This window comes from Balaenoptera ricei, chromosome 21 (assembly GCF_028023285.1).
Source record: "Balaenoptera ricei isolate mBalRic1 chromosome 21, mBalRic1.hap2, whole genome shotgun sequence".
In the NCBI taxonomy this organism is placed as follows: Eukaryota; Metazoa; Chordata; class Mammalia; order Artiodactyla; family Balaenopteridae; genus Balaenoptera; species Balaenoptera ricei.
This window is the reverse complement of record NC_082659.1, coordinates 5,747,786-5,760,401: the sequence shown is the minus strand read 5'-3', so window position 1 is coordinate 5,760,401 and position 12,616 is coordinate 5,747,786. Positions and strand designations below refer to the sequence as shown.

Below are 12,616 nucleotides of genomic sequence, written 5' to 3'. Positions count from 1 at the left end.
AATCAGAAAATAACTCTTGTTAGCACTGTGGTGTCTTTCTCTCTATCCCTGTAGAGAAACATACACACACACACACACACACACACACACACACATGCACGCACACATATACCCTTGCACATATTCTCATGTATGGCTTGGATTTTTCTCCGTTACCTTACCATCACCCCAAAGGTAAGTTGTAAAACAGGAAATCCTTAATAACTTAGGTATGACGTAGTTAGCCATTCCTTTACCTCTATTTTTGGATATTTGGGGCAGTGTTTTGTTTCTTAATATAGTACAAAGTTTTTTACTATAAATGAGTTGGGAATGGAAAATCAGATTCCTTACCTTTTGCACATCATTTTACTCTCATTTGTAGCACCCAAACCTTGATGGGGTTGAGTAGGTAAATTAAGAATGCAAAAATGATTATTGAGAGCAGTTAACCCTAACCTAGTCATTGTATCCAATGGCCTTTTAGTTACTGCAGTGCGGGACTGAGTGTGGGAGAGAATCCCTTTTCCGGACATTCTAAAATGAAAGGCCCTCAAGTCTTTCTTTATCGTGTAATGAGAACGTCCGCCTATACATGGATCACTGTGTAGTCCATGGGTATGACAGTCAGCTTGCTGATACCCCAACTGAAATGTAATTTCAACACTTTCATCCAGGACCATCTGCTTTCTAATAATTATTCAACTCTGTATTCATATCTACAGAAGATGCTAAATACATTTTTTTACATCCTTGTATTGTTTTCAGCCAAGACAGAAATGTTATTTAAAACACTTCTCCACAACTTCAGTTCTGTGGAAGGGTTAGGAGGTACAGATCAATAAAACATATTTTTCAGTGCTTCCTTTAGTAAATGGCTTTATTTCTTCCATCAGGTTTAACATGCCACCCACATCGCCCCTTCACTATGGCCTCGTGCTCCCGGGACTCTACAGTGAGACTCTGGTCATTAACGCCGTTAATCACTCCTTTACAAATAAATATTCTGGCAGATAGATCCTGGGAAGAAATTATCGGGAACACAGGTATGGAAACTCTGCCTGTATTAGATCTTCTTTCTAAATACGATTTTATAAGCGCTCTTTTCTCACTGAGTTGTGTCTCTTCTCCAGATTGTGCTGTAGAACAAGGCATGCCCCCTCTGCTGTGTGGCAAAGTGTCAAGAGATATCAAACAGGAGATAGAGAAACTAAGTGGTAACCCTCGTGTGAAAAAACTAAGATGGTTTTCAGAATGTTTATCAGTAAGTGTTATAAGAATTAAATGTGAAAATTTCCCCTTTAGCCAAAGTGAATCATGACAACTTTTTGTCATTAAGTGATCACATATTTACATGTGCCATCCCAGTGTAAGAAAGCAAATGGTCCATAAGTTGTGAGGGCAGTGAGACATTAAAAAGGAGACAGAAGAAGGCAATTTGCTGTTTCCACCCTACTAACACTGATAAAGTCGATCATTGACTAATCAGTAGCATTTCTGACAGCCTTTAGGGCACTTCAGCTACCGATCTACCTCCTAACTTGTCAGCTGCTGCTGTGTGGTCTTCATTTGTCTGCTTTTATAGCATGCTTCCTTACCTTCTATTCTGGCCCTCGCCTTGATATTATTATCTTGTATTATTGGCAATAAATCAACTTTTCCTTCTTAATTATTACTGGCACTTCAGAGCTGCATGTTTTGTTTTGAAGACCCTTTTCACCTCAAGAACTATTCGTGATCTTCCACATGATAATAGATAGCTGAGATTATTTCTGAGCTAACAAAATATGTAATCAAAAAAGTTTGCCACTGACCTTAAATGATTTTAAGTTTAGTGTTATTTTATGAATTATAACAGTTTCTACTATATACATTTGAAAATATCCAAAATTTTCATATTATACCCCACACGCTTATACACGCACATTTGTATGTATAGAGGCTATTTGTTGGGACCGTGGGTGATTCAAGGATCTTTTGCAACAAATAAAGCTTTTCCCCTCTGGTCCTCAACAGACAATTTGGGTGCATGCATTAATCCAACAAGGATCTCAGAGGGCCTAACAAACAAAAAAAGCAAATGGAAACCAGAAACAATAAATAAGATAGAGTATAGTTATTATCTTGTTAATTTTTCAAGTTAGATATGCCTGCATTATATTTTTAAAGGTGCAAAATGCTGTGGGGTTTTTAATTCATTATTATATCTTTGGATGTTCTGTATCAACTTTTTAGCCTCCGGGTGGCAGTGACAATTTATGGGACTTAGTTGCTGTGATAAAAGGGCAAGATGATAGCTTACTTCCTCAGAACTACTGTAAAGGAATAATGCATTTGAAACATCTGATTACATTCCGAACAGTAAGTAAAGTATGCAGATGTGATGTACTCAGACAAAAAATTGTTTTGCCTTTTCACTATTACAATATGAAAATTATTTTTTGCATATATAATTAGAGTTGGTAGACTGAAGTAAGTGAACACTGAGGACATAAACCTTCAGTAGAAACTGATCACGAGAGTATCAATTATTTTGGGAACAGATTAAGGCAACCATGGTTTTCATAGGTTGAATCTCGTGAAATTCTTCAAAGGTCACCTGGAAAGCCCTTGAAATGCTTTACTTTTACACTATTACCAGATGATTGTATGTATGGGCTACTCTGATTTTTGTCTCAGAGTCCTACTAGGCTGTATTCTGGGATATATTTTATTAAAACTGATCATATTTTATCCCTTAATGAATTTCAGTACAAAACTACTAGTCACCTTATACATGAAGCGATATGCAGTTCCAACAATAAACTAGTCCTGGGACCAGAAAGAAGAAAAAGCTTTTATATTTGCAATGAAGTATCAATGGGTGACTGTTTAATTGTTAGACCATGGAGAGAATCCTGCCAGGGATGTGGATTTGATGGTGATAGGAAGCAGCTATTTTCATAAAGAAGTACCCTTTTAAATCACAAACTGAACACCTAATGACTATAACGGTTACCTATTGATAGTATAGAAACCAATTAGAATAATTTTTAGTTTTTATTTTTAGTTTTATTATATATTTTTTCACCAGTTATATACCACTTTATCACTCACTACCTTTTGGCCTCTGGACTTCTGGTGAGTTTTAAGGAAAATGGGATTTAGCCTCTTCCCACCCACACCAGGCATATCCAAGCCCTACTCTTCACCACACCAAAATATTGTGTTTAAAGAGGTATTATATTTTATAGATAAAAAGCGTTGATTTAAAAAAAATATTTAATTTCCAGTGCTATATGCTTATAAAATATGTATCCGTATAATGCTTTTATAATCGTCTGTTACCACTAACTGTTGCATAACAAAATTTAGAAAATTTCATTTTCTTCTTAACCAGTCTGAAGCCCAAGAACTAACCACAGTCAAGATGTCTAAATTTGGTGGTGGTATTGGTGTCCCTACTAAAGAGGAAAGACTGAAGGAAGCTGCTGAAATACACTTGCGATTAGGACAGATTCGGAGATACTGTGAGCTGATGGTCGAACTTGGAGAGGTAAAACGTGCTATTAAAGCAAAACCAAGGAGTCTCACACAGTGTTCCAAGTCTCAGTTAGATACGAAATATCAAGCTTATCTTCTTCCAGGCCTGGCTGGTTCTCTGCCAATCTGATACCAGGGGTCTACCTCAGGGCAGTAGTTATCCAAGTGAGATCCTGGCTAGCAGTATCAGCATGCCTTGGAACTCCTTAGACATGCATTTCCCACCCAAACCTACAGAATCAGGAACTCGGGGGGTGGAGCCCAATGACGAGTGCTTTTCTAAGCCCTCCAGCTTCTCTTCCCAACAAGCTAACCTGTGAGAACCACTGTCCTCGACTCTAGTCTTTGATTCCTAAGAAAATCTACATTGGCTAATCTGCTCCCCGTGAATTCCCCTTGCGAATACTATTTGTCAGGCCCACACTGACCCCCTCTGAGGGTCAGCTGGTGAAGGCACATCATGATCTTTAGAGAGCACTGAGTCAACAAAACAGAGTTTTCCAAAAAGGCTTGGATGAATCCATTCTATTAAAATTCAGGATGGTGGTTTCCTTTGGGAGATGGGTGGTGACTGAAATAGAGCAAAAGAGAGGAGGGACCTCTGTTCCTTGATCTGGGAGCTGGTTACATGAGTGTATTCAGTTTGGGAAGATTTATTGAGCTTTGCATTTTTTTGCATGTGTGCTTTTAGGTCAACAGAAATTCTCCTACGCGTGAAAAATAAAAGATTAGATTGACATGGACTCATTCCATGGTTGATAATTTCTGAAAAGCTCTTGGTTAATTAAGTTTATAATTACAAAGCATGATATTAGGACTCTAAAAGAAAAATGGCATTGACAAACCTAGTGGCAGGGCAAGAATAAAGACATAGACATAGAAGATGGACTTGAGGACACGGGGGTGGGATGTGGAAGCTGGGGCGAAGTGAGAGTGGCATTGATGTATATACACTGCCAAATGTAAAATAGCTAGTGGGAAGCAGCCGCAGAGCACAGGGAGATCAGCTTTGTGACCACCTAGAGGGATGGGAGGGAGACTCAAGAGGGAGAGGATATGGGGATATATATGTATGCAGATGGCCGATTCACTTTGTTGTACAACAGAAACTAACACAGTATTGTGAAGCAATTATACTCCAATCAAGATCTATTAAAAAAAAAACTTAAAAAAAAGAATACTTATAAATAATATGAGTAAAACTAAGCAGTAACATTACATTAAACTGTATCAAAATTAAATTTAGCTCACCTTTGTATTTCCCCATACATTACAGACAAACAATGAATTACTGCTTGATCTAAAATAATAAAGTGTACCATTTAAAAATGTTATTTAAAAGGAACTGCAAACTAAAAAAATATTTAACTTAGGAGCAGTGTGAAATTTTTCTTATGAAGAAATAAAGGTATGACTTAAAAGTAACTTCTTTAACAGGGCACTTCTAGAAAGAATATCAAAAATGAAGGAGAAAAAGAATAAATAAATTTGGTAGAACAGTGTAATTCTTTATCTTTCTGAGTTATATATTTAGGTGTATATAATTTTAAACTATATTTAATTACAATTTAATTCAAGATAATTTAATCAGGCATTTACTTATGTAGCTAATAATTTTGTTGTTGTGCAGTTTCATCAGTGGACTTAATGATCCAAAGAACTGTGCTTACAACCCTTTAGAAATATAGGTGTCCTTATAATTGTTCATGATCACTGCCTTACAAATAGCTTCTATTTCTGTAAAATTGATAGTGTGAGATTAGGAAAACATTTATTCTTTTCACTTGCAACACATGTTTTTATTGAAAGAGCTTGGTGATTTTAAAGTTAATTTAATCTACATTTCAATTTCTTTCTTCCGTTCATCCCTACTATAATAAAGACGAATTTCCCCAAAAAACATGATTATAAATAATGTAGTGTTAAAAATTCCCTATTGAAAATTTAACCTATTATTTTCAGGCTAATTACCAATTTTCTAGCTTTATTTGCAGTAGAACTTGCCTGTCTTGGAGAGCCTTAATTAAAATGAAGTTTTGATTTATGTAGTGATATTTCAGAATATTTTCTCCTCAGTTCCCTTCTAGACTTGAATTCAGTGAAATCTGTGTCTTCAAACAACAGTCACAATCAGCCTTAATTGAACAGCGAGCTTCTTTTAGTAGTAGTCTAATTTTTAAAATATGAAGACAGGAATATCAATTATATAGGGAGAGATGACAATAAATAAAATTTATGACAATGAGTAGGGAAAAAATAAAAATAGAAATAAATGCCGTGTTTGTTAAATATAAGTAACAGTGAAATAAAAATTTCAGTGTATATATGACTTTGAAAATAGAACATAGAATACCATAGACCAGATTACTCTGGTGTTGTGTGGGAAAGTGAGTTAGTATATTTTTCAAACTACATACTTTATGTACTACCCCTTCCCCCAACCTCCTTTCTTTTTCTCTCTCTGTTCCCCCCCTTCCCTCTACCGCTCTTTCTTTTTCTGTAGGCTTGGGATTTTCCCTGCTAAATCAGGGAATTTATATATCTTATTTTATTTTAAAATATGGTAATACTTATACTCTAGGGAATGCGTGAGATAGTATACAAAAAATATCCCTGGAAATCCAAACACTCTTAATAAAAACTTGTGTTATAAATATGAGTTCATTTTTTAAAAAGTCTGTTAAGAGTTAGCCCGTACAATCAAAATGGGTATGTTTCTGCTCTTCTTTTCTCCTGTTCTAGTGGGACAAAGCCTTGTCAGTTGCTCCAGGGGTGTCTGTGAAATACTGGAAGAAGTTGATGCAGAGGTGAGGCAGAGAGTCTGTGTCCAAACAGATGTTTTACATTTTGTTAAAATAGAAGCAATATATAAATATGCTAGTATCCTTTGAGATTTTTTGCTTTTATGTTGTTTTAAATGATAATTGAATTTTATATCTCCTGATACAGTAAATTAAACGAATCAGTTATAAGTCATTCTTATATTTGAGCTGACATCTGATAAGAACAGTGGTGGAAGGCAAATTCCCCCATGTTGACGGAGGAAATAACAGATCAGTCAACATACTCACTGGTTAATGTATTGCTATTGAAATATAAGTGGTAAGATTTTTTGAAGGTTACCAGAAGTTCGTGAAATAGTCATTCTATAAATAATCTCAGAAATTCTCTCTGTGGACACTAATTCCTGCCGTGTCCTCTGCATGTGTACAAGGCAGTTCTGATGATGAAGAAGAGTTTTACCACTGAACAAGGTTAACCAGATGTCCTTGTTCTAGAATGTAATAAACAAACAAGATTTCTTCTGAGGTGTATTGGTTTCCTAGGGCTGCCATAGGAAAGGACCACAAACTGAGAGCTTAGAACAACAGAAATGTATTCTCTCACGGCTCTCAAGTTGTCAACAGTGTTGCTTCCTGCTGGAGGTTCTGAGAAGGAATCAGGTCCGTGCTGTCCCCCTGGCTTCTGGTGGTTACCGACAGCCCTTGGCACTGCAGGCTCTGCCTGGTCTTCACATGGCATTATCCCCCGTGCGTCTCTGGGTCCAAATTTCCCCTTTTTAATAAGGATACCAGTCATATCAGATTTAGAGTTTACCCTAATCCAGTACAACCCCATCTTAACTTAATTATATCAGCAAAGACTCTATTTCCAAATGAAGTCACATTCACAGGTACTGTGGATTAGGGCTTCCACCACGTATCTTTTGAGGGGGAAACATACACTGTTCTCTGTTCTGTCCTACTCATTCGTTCCACAAATATTTAGCACTCACTACGTGCCAGTTACCGTAGAGGACTATTTAATGAGTAATTACCTTGCTTCTGGCATTAAAAATGAAAAGTTTGGATTTCGTTTCATGGGACATGGTTTAGAAAAAAATTCAACTGTAACTCACACGTACCAATAAAATCAATCAGAGACTAAGCATGAAATACAGAAGGATTAACGCATTAGCCGTGGGAAAGTGGACCATTCCCTAGCACCTACTCTCCCCAAATAAGTTAAGCAATAGCTAGCTCCAGCCCTCAGACTGCAGGCTCCTTAGACTAAGCTCTAAGAATCCAAAGTAATTCTAAGTTCATGTATCTTCTATTGTGCGTACAATTACTACACAATTGTAAATGTCATTGCTCCCACTGAAACCTTAATAAAGTCAGGTTAGCAGAGGGTATTTATTTCACAAAACAATTTTGTTTCAACCTAAGAAACAACAGTCTTTTTCATTTATCTTTGAAAACCAGCACCTGATTTTCTCTGCTCCTTAGTTCTCATGGTGGCCAGAAAATCATGTCCCTGCAACTCCTAAGTTCATGTTTTATGGATCCAGCCATTCAGAAAGATTGGTCGGCAGTCTCTCAGCCCTACTTCTAAATGCCCAGGAAGAGAATATTGCTTCTAAACAGCTATAACAGGGAAATCAGGGTCAGATGGTAAAAGCCTGGTTGTTAGGGAAAACTCCAATGACCCTCAACTGGAGACTGTTAACAGTCATCTAGGCAAACAATAATAAAATTGTTGTTTTATTCTTAAATAAAAAAGTGTCTACTGTACCCACCCAAAAGTTGGCAATTGAAATGGAGTTTAATGCAGGTACCAGCATAAATTAAATATACCAGATTAGTTTTCAGTAAAACTGAGATTAAACGTTAAGAGTGGAATTAACGAGGTTGGTCATTGAGAAGGTAATGGGGACTTAAAACAGGAAAAGAGAAACAGAGACAGACAGACAGACAGACAGTGATGGATGTGGAGAGACAGAGACAGACACATGTATATCCTTCATAATCTCCAAGATCAGGCCCCCGCTCCCCCCTCACATATTGGGAACATTATTTTTCTTTAAGCTACCCTGCTTGGGGCAAAGCTCCTTAACCCTTTCCAGCATATGAGCACAGCAAAAGCATAGCCGGTTATGACAGTGAGTAGGGAAAAAATAAAAACAGAAATAAATTTCATGTTTGTTAAATATAAGTAACTGAAATAAAATTTTCTTGAATTATCCTTTTGAATGATTCTTAGGCTACTTGCATTTAGAGGCTCACCAATCATTGCTGTGCTCACTAAAACACTTAAAATTCTCTGTCTTTAGTGAAGTAGGCACCCACATATGCATTAATCCAATTGAGAATAGATGTCCCATCACACATATCTAGGTAACAACTTATCAGAAAGATATATTCCTTATTTTAATAGCCAAGCTACATTAATTTTAAGACCTGAAATGTTCAGTGCATTTAAAATATGAAAATCTGTAGTTTCGTAAGGGAAAACAAGTACTAACAGTGTTGACTATTTCAGAAAACTTTTGTCCTCCTTATGTGATATGATTATAAATCTAAGTCTTTGTGGATTCTGATGCAAATTTTAGATACTTCAGAGAATCTCAGTCAAACTGAGAACCTTGAAATTACTATGTTACATAAAAAAAAAAACTTTGTTGTTATTTTATTAGGAGAGCTGATCAGTTAATCCAGGAAGATAAGGATGATGTCATTCCATACTGCGTAGCCATTGGCGATGTGAAAAAATTAGTCCATTTTTTTATGTCAAGAGGTCAGCTTAAAGAAGCTCTGCTTGTTGCACAGGTACAAACACGTAACGACACGGGCTGGACACACTGGGAGGGGCGTGTGGGAGGGGGAAGGGCATGTTCACGTGATGGACAGAGTTGTAGATGGCTTGGCTTCTGCCCACCTCCCGACCTTCTTTCTTGGACATTTCGGTCACCCTCTCTTTGCTCTGGCCACACTGAACCTATTTTAGATCTTTAAATATGCAAGCATCTCTGAACTCTGGCCTTTTCTACGCTGCTGAACGTTGTATACACTTGAACAACTCTAGTAACCATTCACTTGAAGCTTCATGTTGATACAACAGAGTTCATGGGTTGGTTTTTTGGGTTTTTTTGTTTTTTTTTTTTAAATTCTAAGGGTATCTCCAAATCGTAGTATAAATTTCAAACATCATTTAAATATACTTTGTTCAAAAGAATATTCTGAAATTGGTCCATTATCAACAGTTAGCTACAGATTAACTAAAGATTGCATTAAATTCCAGGCTGCTTGTGAGGGAAATATGCAAACCTTCCATGTTTCGACACCTAAAGGATCTTCTTGTTCTGATGATATCTACAAGGAAGACTTTAACGAGTGAGCGATTCGTTCTTTGTTGGGGATCAATATTTTTTTGTGGCTGGTTTCCCTTGAGGAGCTTTTGCGAGCCAGGCAGTTCATCCTTCTTGGCACGCAGAGGACTCGTCTGTCTCGTGTCCTCAACTGCATTTCTCACCACAGCATGCGTCCCTAGACGAGGAGGGAAATGTCAGGCACATAGACACAGCCGCCGCACGTCTTATGTAGCTTCCAGAAAAGCAAACTGCATTTCAGTACAGAAACTGCATATAAAGCACCTAAATCCCTAAAATCTGATCAAACCTGCTGGGGAGGAGAGGCAGTAAAAGTAAGATGTGCCGTTTATTAATGTTTCACCCTAGACTCGGTGTGGATAACGTCTTCCTGCCATCACTCAGAATCCATGACCCTGGTATTAGCACCTGGAAAAACATCTAGGCCTCTTGACATAGACACACTACTATATATAAAATAGATAACTAATAAAGACCTGCTATATAGCACAGGGAACTCTACTCAATACTCTGTAATAACCTCTATGGGAAAAGAATCTAAAAAAGAGTGAATATATGTATATGTGTAATTGATTCACTTCGCTGTACAGCAGAAAGTAACACAACATTGTAAACCAACTGTACTCCAATACAGATTTTTTTAAAAATTAAAAAAAAATGAAATCCAAATACTTACGTTTTTAAAAGAAATGGAAATTAGGATTCTCCAGCCTTTTGACCTTTTTCAAATCTAGTAATCTACCTTCCTCTGCGTCTTCTCTTAGCTCCTATCATTGCCCTAGGAAATAGGATATTTAAACTTTTAGGACACTTAACAAGTAAAATTGATCACAAAATGTTAGGCAAATAATGTGTTGGGACTAACATATTCCTTCCTGGTGTTTTGCTGTTATTCTCTCTCATTTCTAAACTTGGCATTTTAAAGATCTAAAGATTACACCACCCCTGTTTCAGTCACCACCTAAATCTTGAAAAGTTTCTGTTCAACCTGTAATTCTTCTAAGGTTAACTGCCCCTATAGCTGAGGCATAAATTATTCGATGTAGGATGGGAAATTCTGAAAATTTGGCTTTTCTTCTGAAAAGAAGAAAAATTGCAGGGGAGAGCAGGTAGCCTATCAGCTCATCTGCTAAGAAAGACTGCTTTCCTGATTTTCCCCCCCAAATCAGGCTTTCTACCTCAACCAAGGATATAAAATTAAATCTTGTTTGATCCCTTAAGCAGCTTGTTATAAAAAGGCATCAGTTCACTTTTATGATGGAGTCCTTGTTTTTATATCCAGTACGTACACTTTTTCTTCCTAGACTCCTGCAGGAAGCCTGCAGAGAGCTGGCGGAATGGTATTTTCAGGATGGTCGGGCAGTCCTAGCCGCGTGTTGCCACCTCGCTGTGGATAATATCGAGGTACATTTCAAATTGGCTCATGTGAATGAAAAGCTCTTAAGATATGTCATGATGTTTGAGAGGGAATAATACGGTGACTTTCTATGTAAGATCTGGTTTTTGCATGCTTTCCAAGTCTGAGCGATTACATGCCCAATAAACACAGATAAACTCTACAGACTATGAGATCTTTTTATTTCCCTATTTATTTATTTTTATTACAAGAGACATATTTGTAACAACCTTACTTTAAGTATTTCATCATATATGAGAAGCAGTAGTGTGGTAAAGGGAAGAATCACCGGACTTGGACTCAGAATACCTGACTTTTGAAAGCAGTTATTTTTATACATACTTTAGTATATTCTTCACAAGTTATGTTTTTGAGGTATTTTTCATTTGAGCCTCTAATGTAATAGGAAGCCGCTAAGTAAAGATGTGGGTTCTATTTTGCACGTATCCTTAGCTATATTGGCCTTAAGGGATAATTGATAGTCATTGTACAGTATCGAGGAAGATTTTGAGAATTTACTTTTTTTCTGATAGAGAAACTGAAGGACATGTTGAGGATACTGCAGAGAGACTGTTATTAATTAATCACAAAAATGTGAGCAAAGGTTCGAAACTCTTAAATTCTGACCTTATAAAATGTGCTCTGTGTCCCTTTATCAGCTTTTCCATCTGAAAACTGTAGTTGCCCTTACATAAGTACTGTAGACAAATGTTAACACTCAGTTTTTATAAGAATAATCAATTATAGGTTAATACAACTTTATCTGCGTTATGAGATGAAGTAGGGGAATGATGATCCTACCCAACATCTATGAAACTGAAGGAATTCTTTTCTCATTGAGTAAGCTGGCTATGGCGTACCTGATTCGCGGAAACGAGCTGGAGTTGGCAGTCTGTGTGGGCACGGTGCTTGGAGAGCTGGCAGGACCCGCAACCCACTATGCGCTCGAGCTGCTGGCGAGAAAGTGCATGATGATTCCAACGTGGTGAGCATTTCTACAGTCAAAGAATAGTTTCATAGTGATGGAAGCATTTTTTGAATGTTGTAAGTTGCTCTTGATAAGGTGTGTGTTGGGAGAATATACGAGATCCCTTTTAGATAAAGATAAGATGTGAGCACAAATTAAGAGTGAGAACTACCATGGCTATGTAGCGAAGTCTGCCATCACTTATTCTAAAGTAGCCCAGTTGTAACGTGTAATATTTCAAACACATAAAGCACCATGAGACAGTAAATGTGCACTTCTTAAGATTATCAGGACCACGCATTCCCACTTTTTAAATTCTGCATGTCTACACTCATTCTTGTCAGATCTTGGGTCTTAGTTTGAGGTTTAGAAAATAAAGTCACCTTTCTAATGGAGAGCAATAATAAAGATGGTGTAGCCGGACAGTTGGAACAAACTTGGGCTGTGCTCTAAGAGGCAGACCCGGGAGAGTCCCTGGGGGACCTGGAGCTCCAGCTCACAGCAATTCTCCCTCACGTCTCAGGGCAGTCTTTCATCGTGGAGGAAGGAGATGGTGCTGTCACTCACGTGTTTGTTGAATAAAGATGATTTTAGACCTCTGTCT

At 37.3% G+C, this 12,616-nt stretch overlaps 1 protein-coding gene across 5 annotated transcripts in view; it reads left to right on the top strand.

Annotated features, from left to right (window-relative positions):
* WDR17 (WD repeat domain 17) overlaps window positions 1-12,616 on the top strand; it is a 95,985-nt gene that overhangs the window by 68,959 nt on the left and 14,410 nt on the right. For all 5 annotated transcript variants that reach the window (XM_059909717.1, XM_059909715.1, XM_059909716.1 and 2 more), the window contains 9 exons: window positions 876-1,025; window positions 1,113-1,243; window positions 2,215-2,340; window positions 3,359-3,514; window positions 6,244-6,308; window positions 8,957-9,089; window positions 9,562-9,653; window positions 10,954-11,053; window positions 11,891-12,030. In XM_059909717.1, the coding sequence (XP_059765700.1) occupies window positions 876-1,025; window positions 1,113-1,243; window positions 2,215-2,340; window positions 3,359-3,514; window positions 6,244-6,308; window positions 8,957-9,089; window positions 9,562-9,653; window positions 10,954-11,053; window positions 11,891-12,030 (1,093 nt within the window). The remainder of the gene's footprint in view (window positions 1-875; window positions 1,026-1,112; window positions 1,244-2,214; window positions 2,341-3,358; window positions 3,515-6,243; window positions 6,309-8,956; window positions 9,090-9,561; window positions 9,654-10,953; window positions 11,054-11,890; window positions 12,031-12,616) is intronic.